The 19803-nt window shown below is 44.7% G+C and overlaps 1 protein-coding gene across 2 annotated transcripts in view; it reads left to right on the forward strand.

Annotated features, from left to right (window-relative positions):
• The first annotated feature begins 8571 nt into the window (after positions 1–8571).
• The window catches only part of EGFR (epidermal growth factor receptor), a 216279-nt gene continuing 205047 nt past the window's right edge, over positions 8572–19803 (forward strand). For both annotated transcript variants that reach the window (XM_070360477.1, XM_070360476.1), the window contains exon 1: positions 8572–8827. Coding sequence is in view for 1 of the 2 variants with exons in the window: in XM_070360476.1 (XP_070216577.1) it covers positions 8740–8827 (88 nt within the window). In the remaining variant the exon portion in view is untranslated. The remainder of the gene's footprint in view (positions 8828–19803) is intronic.

Genomic DNA, 19803 nt, shown 5'->3' on the forward strand with positions numbered 1-19803 from the left:
CTGTGAAAGGTGGTTACCTACTGAGACAGGAGGAAAGGGCGCAGGGTGCAACCTTTAGAAGAGTGGCATAGCCATTTAAGATACTGTATAAACCAGTAAGGATCAGCTAGGTCCAAGATTGAGGAAGCTTTGACTTTCAGTGGACCATGAGCTTCATTGCATGCTTGTTGTAACACATGAGTATCTAAATGACACATCCACAGGTGCCATGACAGTTCCAAGGATGGCATAAAAGGCCAAAGAGTGGGTGGTACCCCAATTTCTGGAAATCACCACCCCTTCTCCGAGAGAGTTGGAATAATCTTCCCTCTTGTTAGCCCATAAAATTACCCAGCCCATAAAAACTAACCACCCTCACACCTCTGGCCATTTGCCTTTTGAGATGGACAGTGTTCTGTCTGTAGAATATGTATCCCCCGGGGTCACCTTTCGCCTTCTGAGAGGACCCACACTATGTCAATGGAGTGTGTACACATGTGTGCTATGTTTAGTCAGGTCCGACTCTGCAACCCCATGGACTGTAGCCCATCAGGCTCCTCTGCACATGGAATTTTCCCAGCAAGAATACTGGAGTGGGTTGTCATTTCCTACTCCAGGGGATCTCTCCTACCCAGGGATCAAACCTGCGTCTCTCACATCTCCTGTACTGACTTGCAGATTCTTTACCACCTGGGAAACCATGGAGTGTGTATAACTCTAAATAAATCTGTTTACACTTTTCTTTGTCTGGCTTTTGAGATCTTTCCTGTGCAAAGCCAAGGCCCCTCATTTGGCGCCCCTCCCGGGGACTCAGTCAAGACCTGAAATGTGACTATTTTGCTTGAGCCCCGCTTTCCCTGCAACACAACCACGTGGCACTTCGCTTGATAGGACTATGTCCAAGGTTCCCACCACACTTCTAGGAGGATAAACTGGATTCCATCTCGCTGGCTCTGCTGTAGCTCAGCCCAGCTCCTTTCCTTCTGGCTGCCCTCAGAGGAGCTTTCTATAGACCTTAGGGACGCCCTTTTCAGTGACACCTGCTGAGCTCAAGACATTGCAGGAGATCTACATCGCTGTTTGAAAAACAAACGAGAAATATCCCCAAATCTCAGAAAAGAAGGTGTAAGGAAAGCAGCCAATATTCTCCTCTGTCCTCTTGAAATCACCAACCTCCCCCCTACCCTATTTCTCCTGCTAGTCCGCTCATTTAAAAGCTAAATATTTTTTAAAAGTACACAAAAGTTGAGGGAAGAGTGGGGGATGGGCAATATAGCCAAAACACCCAGTTACAAAGAGATCCTTATGAACAAAATCACAATAAAGGGTCACACCATCATCTCTGGCCACATCAGAGAAGAACGCCTCACACGCAGCACATCCGCAGGCGGCCCAGATGCACGGCCAGGAGAAGCTGGGAGTAACCATTAGGGTGGCCCACCCCGGACGCGCCCCCACCTCCACGCGTCCTCCCGGGCCATCCGGCCAGATGGCCAGCCCAGACTACAGCTCCGGCCTGAGGGTCCGCAGTCGGGCGCTCTTCCGCGCCTCTCTGCGAAGGGGGAAGGGAGCACAGTGCACCCGGGGAAGGGAGGCAGGGGAGCCACTGTGTGGCGCGGGCCCTTGGTGAACCTGCAAACCAGGCTGAGCTCATGGTGGGCACAGACTTGGAGGGTATTTGCTCATTTCCCCACGCAGCTGTCGCAACAAATAACAGTTTTTTTTTTGAAGGCAAGGAACAACACTGGCCCTCCAAGTTTCATCATTAGAAACCTCAGGGGAAAAAAATCATTGTTGTTAGCTTGTTCCATGGGGAGACTGAAAGGGTGTTTTGTTTTGTTTTGTTTTTTAAAAGACTAATTCTATGTCCAGATTGTTTATATGACCATGAAGATTAGCTGAAGGGTAAATCTAATGGGCTGCCACTCCATCTAAGGGTTCAGAGCTGAGCCAATGAACTGTGTTTGCTTATTGCTCTGTCTGCATATGAGGAAGGCTTAGAAAACCTCCAGGAAATGAAAGAATGTTACATATACAACCCACAGCTCTGAAAAACGTGTACAGTAGTTTTTGTCAATTGCTATGTGGTAGGTGCTTTGCCTACATTATTTTGTCATAATAATTCTATAGTGGCAAGATAAATAAATAAATAAAAAGAATTAATGACAATTTATGGAGACAAAAACTAAGGCTTTTTGTTGGAAAGATTGAATAAATAAAACATGCTCAAACTCACAATGGCTCAGACAATAAACAATATGTCTGCAGTGCAGGAGAGCCAAGTTCCATCCCCAGAACTAAGCAACTTTCATACACACACATGCTCAAAGTCCATTTAGTTAACGGCAATTTCTAGATCTTATTCATTTGGTTACTTCACACATGCCCCCTGCCCCATATATGTGTGTGTGTGTACTTGTGTATAATATATATTATACATGCACAGATATATATGTGTGAATGTTTATGTATCAAACATAAAGTAAATAATGTAATACAAATTATTCATAAAATATCATTTAAATATTTAACTAGGTGTTGAAGACCTTCTTGTATAAACTAAGTAATGCTAGGGTATAATAGAGTGAGAAACAACCTGGACATCCAGGTAGCTGAGCAAAGCTGAGTTTCTCTCCTGCTCTTCCTGTCCATCATGTAGATGCGACAAGCTGAAGGGTCTGCTCCCTGCCGTCATCCTTATTCCAGGCCCAGGCTGAGAAGGAATCCACTCTGTGGACCATCAGCAACTAAGGTCGAGGAAAGTGTCATGGGGAAGTGCACTCTGCTTCTGAAGAGTTTGCCCAGAAATGACATGAATCTCTCCAGTAACATGTTCCACAAGTCCAAGGCTGTAGGGGGAACAGAAGGTTCCATCCTCTATGGGGTGAGGGCAGCAAGACGCCATGGACACTCTGCTTTTCCTCATTGGGCTACAATTAATTGGTCTCAAGAGAGATTACTAAAGAGGAAAGGCAGTGGGAACTTGCCAAATGATCTTGCTGCTGCTGCTGCTGCTAAGTCACTTCAGTCGTGTCCGACTCTGTGTGACCCCATAGATGGCCTCCTACCAGGCTCCCCCATCCCTGGGATTCTCCAGGCAAGAAAACTGGAGTGGGTTCCCATTTCCTTCTCCAATGCATGAAAGTGAAAAGTGAAAGTGAAGTCGCTCAGTCGTGTCCGACTCTTATGACCTCATGGACTGCAGCCTACCAGGCTCCTCCGTCCATGGGATCTTCCAGGCAAGAGTACTGGAGTGGGGTGCCATTGCCTTCTCTGGCCAAATGATCTTAGCATGTGACAAATCTAAGTGCCACCATTAGAACACCTCACTCATCTCCAGTGACAAAATAGCAATTCCCTTAAATGCAGGCATTGAGATTTCTAGTTACATTTGACATTATTTTTACAGTGGAATGGTAAAAAATCCTATTTTTTGATGGCATTGAGAAATCAGTGAAATTGGTAGCGGTGAGAGCAAACCCATAATGAGAACCACACCTAAAATGTGGCAGTAGCACTATTTAATCAGGAAGATTGAGGCTGCAAACACTAATGCCAGGAGTAGCCACACAGGCCCCATGACCTGTTGGATCAGGCTTGGTGGTGTTGGAGACCCAGTGTCCTTTCCGAAAACGACAGTTATCACCTTTCGAAATGCCAGCTTGCGTGAAAGCCCACCCAGTTGGCCAGCACTTCGCATTTTTCAAAAGAAACACGAAATCCACATTTTGAATATGAAATCTCTTGATTTTTAAATGCTGCTATTAATAAATTACTTTAATTGGAAGAAATATTACATGGACCCCACAGAACTACATCTGCATCCTGAACTTGGTTTGCAGGCCACCAGTTGAAACCTCTAGGCTAGTGTTTCTAGCAAGACAAGTAGTGACACCTTGGATAAAATATTTAGTGTCAGTTTTAAACCCTTAACATGAGCAAGGCATTGTGTAGAGTCCAGAAACTTTCTACAAGATCCCTGTGCAAATTAATTAATAAAAATCTCAACAATGCTAGAATCTAGCATTCAAAACAAGCTCCTGCTTTTTGAGCATTATTGTTGTTGTTCAGTTGGTAAGTTGTGTCTGACTCTTTGTGACTGCATGGACAGGAGCATGCAAGGCTCCTCTCTCCTCCACTATCTCCCAGAGTTTGCTCAGATCCATTACCATTGAATTGGTGATGCTATCTAACCATCTCATTCTCTGTCACCCCTCTCCTCCTGCCCTCAATCTTTTCCAGCAGCAGGGTCTTTTCCAATAAGTTGGCTCTTTGCATCAGGTGGCCAAAGTACTGGAGCTTCAGTAACAGTCTTTCTAATAAACATTCAAGGTTAATTTCCTTTAGAATTGATTGGTTTGACCTCCTTGCAGTCCAAGGGACTCTCGAGAGTCTTCTCCAGCACCACAATTTGAAAACACCAATTCTTCGGCACTCAGTCTTCTTTATGGTCCAACTCTCACATCTGTACATGACTACTGGAAAAGCTTTGACTATACAGATCTATGTTGGCAAAGTGATGTCTCTGCTTCTTAATACACTGAATAGGTTTGTCATAGCTTTCCTTCCAAGGAGCAAGCATCTTAATTTTATGGCTGCAGTCACCATGTGCAATGATTTTGGAGCCCAAGAAAATAAAATCTGTCACTGCTTCCAATTTTGTCCCTTCTATTCACTAGGAAGTGATGAGACTAGATGCCTTGATCTTAGTTTTTTTAATATTGGGTTTCAAGTGAGCATTTGTTTACTCTCCTCTTTCACACTCATCAAGAGGCTCTTAGAATGGTATCATCTGCATATCTGAGGTTGGTGGTATTTCTCCTGGCAATCTTGATTCCAGCTTGTGCTTCATCCAGCCCGCCATTTAGCATGATGTACTCTGTATATAAGTTAAATAAGCAGAGTGACAATATACAGCCTTATCATACTCCCTTCCCAATTTTGAACCAGTATGTTGTTCCATGTCCAGTTCTAACTGTTGCTTTTTGACCCAATCCAGGTTTCTCAGGAGACAGGCAAGGTGGTCTGGTATTCCCATCTTTTTAAAAAATTTCCACAGTTTGTTGTGATCCACACCATCAACCCTAGAGCTAATGAAAAATACTAATGACATAAAATTTTTAGTAGTAAGAATACTAATGACAAATGAAGGCCTCAGCACTTCTCTGTCAGTATATTATCCCTGAAGAAGAAGCTGCATCTACTGTACCAGAGACAGGCCTCAACTCAGAGTCAGATGCATACAACGTGACTCAAAGGGAGAAGAAATCAGGAAAGCCTGCCACCAGCACCTCCCAGGAACCTCAGCAAGGGTTCTGGGGCCATAGACTCTTACCTTTCAGAAGCATGTGATCCCTGCTCACAGTGAATAATTGTAAGCGTGTAAAAGGACAGACATTTGAAAACATGTCTCCCTCCAACTCCTGACCCTCAACTACTTCCCAGCTGGGGAGGTGTCCTCCCCAGTGGCAGTTCTTATATCTTCTCAAAATATATCTTTAGAAGAACTGTTGAGCATGTGTACATTGAAGTGGAAACCTGTTTTAGAAGCACATGTTCTTATAGAACTTTAGGATTGGAAGGCATCTAGTTCAGCTCTTAATTCACAGCTTCCCAGGTATTGCTTCTGCATCCAAATTTCTCTATCGATAGACAAACACACTTTCCACTTGGAGGCAACTCATCCCACTTCTAGAAAACTCCAGTAGTTTATAAAAGATAATTTTTAAAGTTCTGAACTCTGCCACTCTGGTGTTTTTCCTCTTCAGTTCTTGCTTTGACCTCAAAGGCCAGCGAAAACAGGTGGCCAAATGCCTTTTGCCTAAAATGGAACTTAAAATATTTGAAGCCTTCCCATCATCACCCTGCCAAATAATCCTGGCTTCTCCTCCCCTTTCACAGGGTGTGTGGTTTCAGGGGATTCTCTGCCATGTGCCCTCTAGAAAGGATTGAACTCTTACTTAAAATACTCAGAAACCTCTTCAAAGAGGAGAACTGCTTATCAGAGGAGAAAAAGAGTTTCCAATTTGTAGCTGGCAAAGTAATGAACAAATCTGTGTTATGAAAATGGATGGACAACAGGAGATTTAATGTGTAAATTCTTGGTGTGCAGGGAGGCTTTATCTAGGAATTTGGTGGCCAAGTAGAAACTTTGGTTGTACTGTCTCTAAAAAGTTTCCAAAATATTCTGAAATAGAATTTGGAGGCCTAAAGTCTCTATGTGTCTCAGGTTTGGAAAAGTGGCAGTATGACAGTGATGAAGGACATTGCCAGGGTTTGGGTTCGAGCCTGGCCTCATGACTAGCAAGGATGCTTTGAGACTTTGGGCAAGTTATTTACTTAACATTTCCTAGCCACAGCATCATCTTGCCATAAAAGGCAGACAAGTAACCTTGCTCATGGGTGGTCAGATAAGTGAGTTCCTGAACAGTACCTGGTACAGTGGAGTCAGGGCTGCTCCTGCTTTTCTTATGGTGGTGATGGTGGTGGCAGCTTTTGCTTGGGCTATGGCCCTGGATGTGACCTGGGGTCACTTTCTTCAGAGGCTGAGTACCCAAGCATCCTCTACAAAGGGTCCAGTCTGGGAAAAGCGTTGCTCTCTCAGGATATCATTTCTGCTAGCTCAGTCACACAGTTCTTTACTTAACAAGTAACACATTTATGAGTACATACCCCTCCGTGTACCTATCAAAGAGCATAAAATCATCCTGCATGTCACCCCTCACATCACAAGCTCAGGACATGTCACATACCTGTCCTAGGAGGATGGTGAACCACCCTTTTCTCCCCACTGGACCCACCCCATATTGACTCGTGTGCCACACTGTCTCTTCAGGTAATTGTTTCCACAAATCTCTCCTTCTTGACATACCATCAGGTCATGTGGAAGGATGTACTGTGAAGGTTATTGCTGTTGACCTCTTTTGGGGGACTCATGGGAGAATTCCTGTGCAGTCTTCCAAATTGGTGGTAGCTTTGTGTTTTAATGGACAATATGATCCATGCTACCGCATAAATGTTCCTCAACAAAGGCTTAGGGCTCAGTCTGTGGCCCTTGTGGAGTACATGCCTGGAACTTCTGTGAGCAGGTCAGCTATGCGAAGTACCCCTGGCTGCACTCCATGCCCACTGCTACGTGCCCCTGTGCCCTTCTCTAGCAGACGGTGTTTTCCTGTGGTGGTTTTTCTATAAACCACTTTACGTCCTTGCTTGGAGTGTTTGGAGGGGACTGAAGCCATGGCCTGCAGAATCTACACAGCCTTCTTCATCCAGGGGCTGGATGAGTTCAACAGGCTCAATGGTCATCCTGATTCATTAAAATGAAGAAACAAACACAAATAACTCTAAATTTAAAGAAGCCCCACCCAGGTTCCATGGACTTGGTCCCTGGGAAGGAAAGATGCAAGTTCTGCTCCTCCCACCATAGGAAAGGTCCTGCTCTAACTCCAATTATTGTGAGTTTGCGATTCCAGCTTAAATATCAGGGAGACCAGAGGTAAACCACCTGAATGTCACAGTGGATCTTGTGAAGAGAAGGAGTCTGACTGTAGATGGTGGAGGACGTCTGTTTTGGAGGAAGAGGAGCAGTAGGTTAGGGTGGGCTTTGCAGAAGGAATTTAGCTAAAAAGATCCTGCAGCCTGCTGCTGCTGCTGCTGCTAAGTCACTTCAGTCGTGTCCGACTCTGTGCGACCCCAGAGATGGCAGCCCACCAGGCTCCCCGTCCTTGGGATTCTCCAGGCAAGAATACTGGAGTGGCGTGCCATTGCCTCCTCCCCTGCAGCCTGAGAAAGCCTAATTTCTTCCTGCCCAGTCCTTAGTGGGTTTCTCTGTCTTTCTCTTGCTTGAGTTACACCGTGGTTGTCTCTGGGCGGAGGGGCATCTAGCTAGTATTTATATTAAGCCTTTATTCTAAGCGCTTTGACTTTCTGAAGTGATTTACTTCATGTACCCTTGGCATACTCCTTCGGTGCCCAAGCATTGATTCAACAAACATTTTTCCAAGGCTAGTCTCTGCCAGGAGTTGGGTGTCCTTGTTTCATTTGAATTCGAGGGTGCTTGACGCCACCTGAAGGACCCTCGGGCTTGAGAGAGCATCTCAGAGGCCAGACACCCACCCCAGCCACGTGGGCGCGGCTAACGAACGTCTTAGCTTCCAGGCCACTTCCGATCCCCACTGGGATCCCAGGGTGCTCAGAGGAGTTGGGTGCCAGAATAAAGCGGTGGTTTCCCCCAAGGCACCCTTATCTGGCCTTGGGCCTAGGGCTCAGCCAGTTTGCCTGGAGTTAGTACAAGTTTGCCCCGCAAATTGGAGGGAGAAAGAGGGGAAATGGTAACCCCGCACAAAAGTGGCTCGAAGAAGGCTGGATTAGGGAGACAGCAGGCGCGTCCGCGAGGGACGCCCGGCTCGGCTCCTCACGGCCCCTCCGTGGGCACCAGGCTCCTGGGGCAGCCGCTGTCCGCCGCCCCTAGTCCTGCCGGCCGGCGCTCCTCCGGCGGGTTCCTCCTCGGTCAGGCGCGCGGTCCGCCCCTCCTCCCGGTCCCTCCTCCTGCAGCCCGGCCTCCCCGCGCCCCCGCCCCCGCCTCCGCCCCAGCGAGCTAGAAGTCCCGGTGGCTGGCGCAGCGCGCAGCCTCCGCCCCGGCTCGGTGCGCACGCCCGCGGCCCCACGCGAGCCCTGTCCGTCCTGCGCCGCCGTGTCCCGCGCCGCCGAGACCAGCGCACGGCGGCCGCTGCGTCCCAACCGAGTGCGGAGCCCGGCGCGATGCGACTCTCCGGGGCGGGCCGCGCGGCGCTCCTGGCGCTGCTGGCAGCGCACTTCCAGACGAGTCTAGCGCTGGAGGAGAAGAAAGGTAAGGACGCCCGCGCCGCCGTCCTTCCCGTCCCGGGCGGCCGCGCTTTCCGCCGGGCTGCAGAGGAATGCGCGTCTCGGTTCCGGGCGGCGGGGCAACCTCGGGCGCGGGACGCGGGGCGCGGCGGGCCGAGGAGCCCGGAGCGCGGCTTTCCCCTCAGCTCTCCTGCCCTCCGCGGGCTGGACGCCCAGGCGAGCGCGTCCCAGCACGTGCGCCCACAATCTGCCCGGGCCGGGAGCTGAGACGGGACACTGTCCACCTCGCTCCCTCGGACCTCCAGGACCGGAGCGGCCCTCCGCGCCCGGCCCCGCACCCGCGCCCAGCCTCCGGTCAGGCTCCCGAACCTGGCAGCCATCCTCCCAGAGCAGCCTTGACCTGGAGGCCCGGAAGCTCGTTCCGGGCACCGGCCACCTGTGCTGCGAGTCAGGGAGGGCCGAGGTACCCGTTGGCACCAGGGGGCGGGTCTCACAGCGCCTCCACACCCGGGTGCGGCCCGAGCTGCCCCCGCCGTCCGCGCCCCTCAGGCGGTGGACTCTCCTGAGTGGTGGTTTCCCGGGACTCCCGAGACTCGCCCCCACCTGCGGCCCGTGGGCCGCGTGTCCCGGCTTCGAGGTGGATGGGACGGAGCGGTGGGACAGGCCGTGGCCAAACAGCCGGGGCTTGGTGCGAACGCCCCAGGGGCGGAACCCATCCTGGCTGGTTCCCCACGGTTTCAAAACAGGGCTCACAGCAAGCTCTCCTCCTCAAAATCCAGAAATTTTTGTGTTTGGGATGTGTTTTCTAGTTTTGAAGAATTTGACATTAAGCCAACCAAAATATTAAACTTAATTTAAATTAAAAAAAATTGATGTCCGTGATTCACGTGTGCCAAATATCCAGACCGAACATGAGCGAGTCTGGCTTCGTGACTGCCGACCATAAACCCACTTGAAATGAGAAACATGCCTCAGAAGGTTTAATTGCACAATTTCAAGATCGAGCAGCTTGGGTTCCGAGAGTCAGGTCTGTACTTGCTGTTGAGGTCATTGGCACAGGGTATGGTGCTGAGCGAGTTTGATGCGGGAGCGCTAAGGCATAAAGCAGTGTTTCCCAAACTTTGTTTCAAATTAGAATCACTTGGGATTTGAAACAGAAGAAACAAAAAACGATGTCTGGCTCCCACCCCCAGACTTTGTCATTTCACTGGTCTGGGGTGAGTCCTGGTTGTATGAATTTTTAAAAGCTCTTCAGGTGATTCTGTTGGGCAGCCAAGTTTGGAAATCACTGGCAATAGAGGTGAAATCTCTGGCAAGATTGCTGCCGATGTAAAAAGCTCTTTTGGAACATCTGGAGTTTTAACAATCTTGCAAAGGAAAGAGAATGATGATTTTAGTATAAAAAAAAAAAAAAAAAAGAAATTAGTTTTTTCAATGAAAGTCTCTCCTCCTCTGAGTCCCAGGCTGTGGTCCAGCTCCTGAATCAGTTGACAACAGGATTCCCGCCTGAAGGCAGGTGGCAAGGGGACCCCATCCTTATTTTAAACCCTTGGAATGCCTCCAAAGCATCACTTTTCTCACTTCAGAAATGTTCCCAGCTCTTTGCTGTTACCCTTCTGAACACTACTATTAGTGCTTAAAGATTCTTTTCTAAGAAATATATAAATACCACTTAAATTGCCTGTTAGTCCCATGTTTGTTTAAAACAGAATGCTTCTGAATAGAGTAGTGAGAGTAGGTGAACAAATGTTAAAGTAAGAAGACCAAAATGTACAGGGCAAATTATTAACAGCCAGTGTTAAAGACCTGTGTTGATCAAATTGGTAAGTTTTATTCTAGAATATTTACTCATTTTAGAGAGGTTTGTCTTTGTTCTTGCTGCACTTGGTCCTGTTAGACACCATTTTAAGTGTCCTTTTAATCCTTACATCAACCATACAAGTTGGCTCTTGTCATTATATGTGGGGAAACCGAGGTATGGAAAAGTAAAGTGACTTTCCCGTAGCTTGCAAAAGGCAGATCTTATAGTCAAACTCTGGCCCCAGAGCCCTCCCCTAGGCGCTGCCTGTGTTGCTCTGTGCGAGTTCTGGCTTTTGAGGAGCCCTGTCGGTGTGTGTGATATAGGATGCTGGCAGAGGGAGGAAGAAGACTGGGGATGAGGAAGCCACCTGCCCATGGTCTGTACTCCTGCTCCCAGTACTCAGGAGGCCTTTTGTGGAAGAACTCTGTCACAAAGTGAGCGATGAATGTGGAGATTGCCGGAGGAGTGTTGAGCAAGTTCCTTGCTTTTGAAAAACAGAAAGGTGAAGATGCTGCTCCAGAAGTGATCCTGGATGGTATTCTCAGCTAGGCCATCCTGCCTGGCCCCTCCTCAGGTGATATCCTTGGCTCAGTAGATCTGGGCTGTATAAAAGAGAACAAATTTGGGGATTTTGAATCGTATCCAGGGTGAAGCCTCCCTTTCTTTAAGGAGACTAGAGGACGCCCACTCAGTACTGGCCTGGAGGCCAGGAGCCTGTGTCCTCATTCCCACGCTGTGTGAAGGTGAATGTGTCCCTTGCCAGCTCCAGGTTCTGAGACCTTGTTTCTCAATTCAATGAATGTTTATTGAGTGCATCGCATGTGCTAGACATGATGAGTTAAAAGGGGCCGTGGTTATCCTAATGGTTTGTATTGTTGTTTCCAGAGTGGTGCTTTAGGCCACTGATTAAGTAGTATCTTGCTTTTCCGATCTGGAAAGGAGACCAGCATCTGTGTGGCTGTCATCTGTCCACACTATGTAGCTCCATCTAGCAGTAAATGGCTGATAGCTCCCATCGGCTTTGGACTGCCATTTCATGCTTCATATATTTAGTTGCATAGTCCATAAGTTTTCAAGAACTTATTCTGAAATTTGAAGACACCAATTGCCAGAATTCATTGTGCTACATAATTAGACTCAGTCCATGTGATGGCACTAACATGTTGTAAAATGTTCTTAGAGGTGGTGTCAATAAAGAGAAGAATTCTGCCCTATTTAAAATAAAACATTCTTTGTTTTTCCTTTGGTCCAAGCTCCAGAACCAGCAGCTAGTGTCTGAAACTTTCTTCACGGGAGTGGCAAGCCAGCTCTAACATTAAACTGATGATCATGGTATTTAAGAGAAGATAGCCCATATTGGTACCCCAAGCCTCGATATGGGGGCAGGATCTGTGATGGGGATCCTCAACTTGTTAAAGGACATCTAGGAGCTCTCCTGGCCCCTGCCATGTGACTTGCTGTGAAAGTTGTGTTTGTGTGTGTGTGTGCGCTTTAATTTGGACTTAGTATAGTAGAAATGGGTTTTGGTTTTACTAATGGGGATATGTTTTCCAGAAAAGATCCAAGTTCTAGAACAAGTTCTAGGCATTGTTTCCTTGTAGACGTAATTCAAAAACTAGATTCTGCTTCTCAAACCCTGTTGTGTTTTCTTCTTTTATTTGTGGACATTCAAGATTATAAGAACCATTTTTTATTTCAGTTAATAATTACTTGTTTATTTCTGAACCATCAACACATACGGAACAGAATTTACATCGTAGCTTGTTCTTATACGTCATTCCCATTTGCATCAGAGCTTCTGCTCGTACCTTCTTTTTTATCTTCCTTCTAAAAGGTTTTTTCCCGGAGAAAATTCCAACAGTTTTTTCTTTGCACAATGTCTAAGGATAGTCTGCCATGCAGCCCATGGGCGTCAGCAGGTGAGCTTGAATTGAGGCAAGGATCCAGGCTTTAGGACTTACGCCAAATAACCGGTTTGACTGAAATTTTCACCTTTTCAGAGTCATCAGGTCCGGCTTCCTTGCAACAGGTTTAGGTAGACACGATTCAGTTGTCTAGAAGGTTCCCTGAGCCAGGTGGGGCAGGAGGGGTGGCTGGGGCTGGTGACTGTGGTAGCTTGTTTACTTAGCCCCATTAGAAGCTAAGCGCTGAATTTGACATTTTAATCTCTGAAGACATTGAAGTATAATATCAAATGTCTGACCCTGTTGAACGAGCATCTGTGAGTTGTATATGCTTAAAATAAATTTTACTCCTACCAAATTTCAGCAGCTTGCTTAAGAAAGTCATTTGTGAAAGCTTGAGTGTGGGATAGAGTTTCCTTTTCTGTTCTGCATTATACCCCATTTTGGTGGGTTCTCATGGAAAAACCCAGGATCCAAGTATCTTTTCTGACTGTATCTGGAATGTGCCTTTATCAAGAGCCTTGAATTGCAATTTAGTGAACTAATAATTGGATGAGAATGTCTCGAAAACAGTTTTTTTTTTTAATTAATTTTTTTATTGAAGGACAATTGCTTTACAGAATTTTGTTGTTTTCTGCTAAACCTCAACATGAATCAGCTATAGGCTGATATATACACACATGCCCTCCCTTTTGTACTTCCCTCCCGTCTCTCTCCCCATCCCACCCCTCTAGGTTGATACAGAGCTCGTGTTTGAGTTTCCTGAGACATACAGCAAATTCCCGCCAGCTACCTATTTTACATTTGGTAATGTAAGTTTCCATGTTACTCTTTCCGCACATCTCACCCTCTCCTCCCCTTTCCCCAAGTCCACAAGTCTATTCTCTATGTTTGTTTCTCCATTGCCACCCTGCAAATAAATTCCTCAGGACCATCTTTCTAGATTCCATATATATGTGTTAGAATACAATATTTATCTTTCTCTTTCTGACTAACTTCACTCTGTTCTAGGTTCATCCACCTCATTAGAACTCAAATGTGTTCCTTTTTATGGCTGAGTAATATTCCATTGTGTATATGTACCACAACTTCTTTATCCATTCATCTATCGATGGACATCTAGGTTGCTTTCATGTTCTAGCTATTGTAAATAGTGCTGCAGTGAAAAATAGGATACATGTGTCTTTTTCAATTTTGGTTTCCTCAGGGCATATGCCTAGGAGTGGTATTGCTGAGTCATATGGCAGTTTTATTCCTATTTTTTTTAAGGGATCTCCATACCGTCTTCCATAGTGGCTGTATCAATTTACGTTCCCACCAGCAGTGCAAGAGTGTCCAAAACAGTTCTTGATACAGCCACAACTGCACCTGTTACTAGGTGGCCAGTAAACATGGCTTTGACTTAGTTTATTATATTTAATTATTATTATATGAATTAACCACTGTTGTTCTTCCTTTGAGTAAAAAGACAGGTATTATTACGTATGACAACTTTGGCTTTTATTTGCATTTTTTTTCTTTATGTTCTAGCCATGGTGACTATTTGTGCTGTTCCATCCACAGTTTGAGCTCTGGGAATGAATCTGACTTGATACTTGCCCATAAGGGTCTAGAAGTCAAGTAGAAGAAGAAGAGATCTATAGATAACAAGTGTGAAAATGTCACAGAAGCAGTGATAGAATTCAATGGAAGATAAAGCAATCTTCTGGTATTTAGTCCTTGCTTTAAATTCTGCCTGCAGAGGGGGCTAGGTGTAGCACCAAATGGAAGGATTACTCATTTGAGCCTGAAAAGAACTATGTGTATTTCCCCAGATAATATGATGTGAAGGACATTCCAAGAAATGTGTCAAGAGTAGCAAAGTCCTGAAGAGCACTGGTTATCCATTGTGGTGGGAGGTGAAGGGAGAGCTGACGAGGCTGCAGTTGTTTGAGAGCTATGTGTGAAGGGAGGGGCGCCATGCAGCTAGGAACTGGTGTAATGTATTTGGTGGAAAGAAGACTCTAGCAGGCTTGTGGGGAATGGGTTACATGGGCAATGGTAGAAATAGGGAGATGGGTGAGTCATGCAGATGAAATGCTGTAGCAGAACATGAGATGAAATGTGCAGAACAAGAGACTCAGGAAGATCGGAGGTGGAATTGATTGATAATCATATGTCACGAGTACAAGAAAGAGAGAGTTCCAGGATGACACACAGGCTTCTGACTTGAAAACCTGGACAAACATAAATGCATTCACAGAGGCTGCAAGTGCTCCAGAAGGAGTAGAGTCAGTTGGTGGAATTTGCGGTACTCTGATAGAAAAGTCCAGGAGGCAGTTGCAGTATACAGGTCTGGAGCCCAGGAGAGTGGTGGCCTTGAATTGTTGTTTTATTAGCATTTCAGTGTCTTTGGTATTGTCTTTGTCTTCAATGTTTTTGGCAGTGGAACAACTCACCCCAACCTCTTCCATGCTCTTTGTCACCATCCATACTGAGCCTGGCCAGGTTCTAGATTACCTGCTGCTTTTTGGACTAGGCCACTGTGATTAGCAAGCCAGATTAGGTGCAGTTATCAACAACCGTACATATTGTGCATGTAAGTACGTTAAGAATCATGTACTTGTAATCATGTTATCATGGAATGATCTCATGTATGTTGAGAATCATGTTAGTATACTGCTGCAAATCATCAGATGAGAATTCACCATTTCTTATGTAGGAAAGCATCAGATTGCTTTTTTTATATGTTAATGACTGATCCAAAAAGACTAGGAGGTGACTCTTTTTTAAAAAACAAAACAGAACAGTAGCCTTTGAACTTTGAACATTCCTCACCAAGAAACTTCTGGAGAAAAAGGATGCCCTAGGTCAGTCCAGTCAAAATTTCTGGAGGATGGAGCACTGAATATACCTTTAAAAACTCCCTGGGGGGTTGTGAAGAGTACATTAAGTGGTGTGTGCAGCTTGTGCAGACAAGTTTTGTCTGTTTCCTGACTTCCACTTTTCACACATTACACATGGGTTTCCTCAAGATCAAGGAACTGGTTTATATTTCATTAGTAAAAGAGACTCAAAGTTACTTTTTTTTTTTCATGAACTGATACATGAGAAGTCTAGTCCACTGGCTTCTAAGTATGTCCCAAGACAGCAGTAAGAGCATCTTGATAGGAATGTCCATTCCTGAATCCCCACCCAGACCTCTGGATAATTGCTGGGGGTCAGGCCCACGATGAGATGCACACCGGGGTGGAAGAGCTGCTGACGTGCTGCCTACAGACCTCAGGCTGGGTTCTGAGTTCACTGGAGGAGCACGGTGACTGCGTCTGGCCTTCCTGGATGCATAGTTTGCAGAGCTGAGTTGGGACAGGGACACGTGTAGTACAGCGTCTCATGACAGACATGACAGGGGTTTGATGGGAGCCCAAAAAAGGAGCTGCCTCTGTCTCTGTGACAGTGGCAGTGTCCCCAGAAGAGGACATATAGTTGAACCTCAAAGGATGAAGTTTTTGCCTGGTCTCTGTGCGAAGGGAAAAGAGAGGCAATATTGTGGCTGATGTTCCTGCAGTGGGCCCACCATGACTGGTCATGTCATACACGCAGGGGCGAAGGCGTTTAGCATTTCCTGCTTCATTTTCTTAATAATCATAAGGAAACTCACAATATCAAAAGTAAAGTGCATTTAAAAAATACAGTGGCCATTTGGTCATTTTTTTAAAAAGTAACCAGATATGAAGGATTGAACTAGAATCTGGACAATAGTTGATAGTTTTAACATTCTCCCCAGTAGCATGATTTGGCCCTAAAACTTATTGTGAATAAGAAAAATGACCTTGTCCGATCCTTTATGTAACTCCTACTACAGAAAGCAAAGAGAGAATGAAAACAGAAGTCTGCCTAGTTCTGGACACAATAAATACTTGTTAAATCACACTGAACTCAGAAAATCTCTCGCATTAATCGAGCCTTGCTCACTTGTAAATTATAAGACATCTGTTTCCTGATTCACTGTTGAAAACTGGTTTACCTGTTTATTTGCAGAGGTTGTTTGGAAACAAGCAGGCAGACTTGTAACAGGGTTAATGGCTGTTGATGCACCCCTGTGTACTCATTCCTGCCTTTATGTGGAAAGAAATATGGAGGTGGTTCTAGACCACTGTTTACTTAGAGCATTTGTGAAGGACTTTATTTTAAATGCAGCAACATGATACCTGATGGTTTCCTACTACAGACGCCCAGGCCTGCTCATAGCGGGTGATGTCATGATGGCCTTAGCAGCTGTAGTCCCTTACTCATGAGATTATCATGGCCACTGGCTAAAGTTCCTTTCTTTTACTCTAGGTAAAAGCTTCTTATTTTTCTTGGAGAAAACTGACTCACTGCTTATAGTCTCTCCAGGATGACAAGCTGAATATGTGTGAATGTATGTGAAAAACTGTGCCTGTTTTGCTTTCTTTGCGCTCACTCATAAATTCATCTCTAGTGTCTGGAATAGAGACAAATCATTTATTGATCCTGTGGAAGTCCTTCAGGACAGGCAAGTGTTCCCGGAAATCTCTTGTGATTGTAAATGGGATTTCAGAAAGTTTTTCAAAACTTTTTTTACCTGTTTTACTTACTTACCAGCAAATGCTGAATACCTGAAAATTGTCAGGAGATTTCATTGCCATTCCTTTTCTGCATTTACACAATATCTCTTAGTTCATTCGTATGTGTCATAAGCCAGAGTAGATGGCTAAAGTTGTGCCAAACAATATAAATTAAACTATTTTAAGTTTGTTGTAGTACTGAGTTGCAAGAGCCTTTTTTTTTTTTTTTTTTAACTAAGGTATATTTTAACGTAATACTAGAAAGTTTAAAAATTACCATCTCTTTCACAAGGGGAAAAAAGCCCAGAACTTCCGGTTTCATCTACTTTTGATTAAGTCCACATGAATGACAAAAAAGCAAAAGGTGGTAGTTGAAGCATTATTGTATCACCTGTTGGTGTTTAAGGTACTGATTTTAATTACGAGGCGTTTCAAGACTTGTTCTTGGTTTTGATTTGCTACAGCGTTAATAAAGAATCAGAAACCTTTCCTTATAGTTACTTCCTGATTGCTTTATCTCTTACCGTTTCCTAGTACTTATGCCTGGAACGCATTTACAAGTAAGAATAATGTATTACCTTAATCTGTCCTCCCTTCCTCCTTCCTTTCTCCCTTTCTTTTGTTTTTGGAAGCTGCTATGAGTAAGCCTTTGCAGAGAAAGAAAACTTTGACAAAAGATCACAATAAAAAACTTTGATAAGGGACTGTAAAAATATAGAATATGATTGTTTAAGTCAGAAAGTATCAAAGACATTCATGCTTATGATTATTTTTAGTACAAATAAGCATATTCACATATCACTCCTTGAAAAGTGGCATTGCTCAAGGGTTTTGTCTCAGTATGCAGCTTCGTGTATTTTTTCCCAGTAATCTGTTGTTAGTTACAAGGGGGAAGAGAAAACAGGCTGGAATCTACCTTCCCAGTTTCAACTTCCATAAAATAACTAAAGCACATGGTTATGAGACTCCTGCCAACTGGAAGTATCTATGAAATTAAAAGCAAATCTAAATGCATGCAAGATATGTATTTAAACACATTGATAATAAATGTATTGTCCCTATAATTTAGATGCTAAAACATTGATGTCATAATAATAATAACAGCTTGCGTTTGTACAGCACTTCACAGTTTACACAATGCCTTAATATCCATCTTTCCAAGCCTCCTAACAACCCCACAGGATGGAGATAATTATTCACATTTGAAGGTGCAGGACTCAGGCTCACAGGCATTCTACACTTTGCTTGTGGTCGCCGGACTAGTCGACACTTTGGTGCTGAGAGCTTTTCCTGCTTCACAACAGACACTGTTTTCGAACTGCTGTGTCAAATGTGCCCCCAAACTCTCCTTACTCCTCCTTTGAGACGGGTTTTTAGCTGTTGATACCGCCTATCATTTTTAGTCCAATTTGAGAATCAAAAAACTAACAGTATTCTTCAACATTTCTGTTATATTTCTCTTACTTCTATTTAATGCCTCTCAGAAGTTCTGTTCTGTTTTTGTCCCTTTCCTATTTTTCCTCATGTTTTGAAGTATTTTTTTAGTTTTCTTATATATGTGTTAGAGTAGCCTATTTCATAAGATATAGGCAGTGAATTTATGAGCCTTGAAAACATTTACTCTAGAAATTAAACGTATAACTTTATTGTAAAGAGTCATAAACCGTCAAGGAGATGTGGGTTCGATCCCTGGGTCTGGAAGATCCCCTGGAGGAGGAAATGATAACCCACTCCAGTATGCTTGCCTGGACAATTCCATGGACAGAGGAGCCTGGTGGGCTGCAGTCCATAGAGTTGCAAAATTGAACAGGACTGAGCGACTGAACACATACAACACAAACTTATTTAAATTTGCCAGACCTGTAAATACTTGAAGAAAAATGAAGGGAGAAAGCAACTTGATAGAGCAGTTGGATCAGTTAGCAATGCCTGTGGCAAAGTGTGCTCATTTACGTACACAGTTCTGTGAAGAGTCGTATCTGTGATTTAAATGGAGCACATAGTTCAGTTCATTAGGGTGTGTAAACAGCTATTATGAAAAGATACACACTCAGTAAACAATGTGCACTCCAGGATGGCTCACACCCTTTACACGAACCCATTCTGGATGGTATCATCCTTGGAAGCATGGACTTTAAGGAGAAATTATTACAAAAATAAAATTGTTCCACTTTGAGGAGCTTTGTTAGTTAAATTGATGGAACAAGGACTTCATTTATGCAGAGACACCTTTTCTCAAAGAAGTACCAGACACGGTGTTCGTTCTCCCCCGTTATGAAGGAAAGGACATTTGTTTGTCATTGTTTATTCCTAGCATAGTGGAAACTTTTCAGTACTCCAGCAGAAATTCCCGCAAAGCATGTTTATATTTCATAATTATCAAGTGAAATAGGAAAAAGTTTGTAAGTAAGCAGCATAATTGGTCTGCAGTTGCTGCCTGTGTATTACAGGTGTAGGTCTGTCACTGAGAGAACACATGATCTTTGCAGCCTGAGATGGCACAAACCCTCGCAGAGAACAGGCAGCTAGTGTATTGATTTCAGGGCCACTTTAGTAACTGAGCCTCTAAGTCTTGCGAAAGTTACTTGGGCAAAAGCTATGCCATGTCACCTTCAGTCAGCAAAGTCTGCCCAGCCAAGGCAGAACAGAAAGTTAAGCAATTTGGTGAAACAGAACAACGTAAGGAGTCAATCAGATGAATTGCCCAGTTTTTCGCTTCACTTTCAGC

The sequence above is a fragment of the Bos mutus genome, chromosome 22, assembly GCF_027580195.1.
Source record: "Bos mutus isolate GX-2022 chromosome 22, NWIPB_WYAK_1.1, whole genome shotgun sequence".
In the NCBI taxonomy this organism is placed as follows: Eukaryota; Metazoa; Chordata; class Mammalia; order Artiodactyla; family Bovidae; genus Bos; species Bos mutus.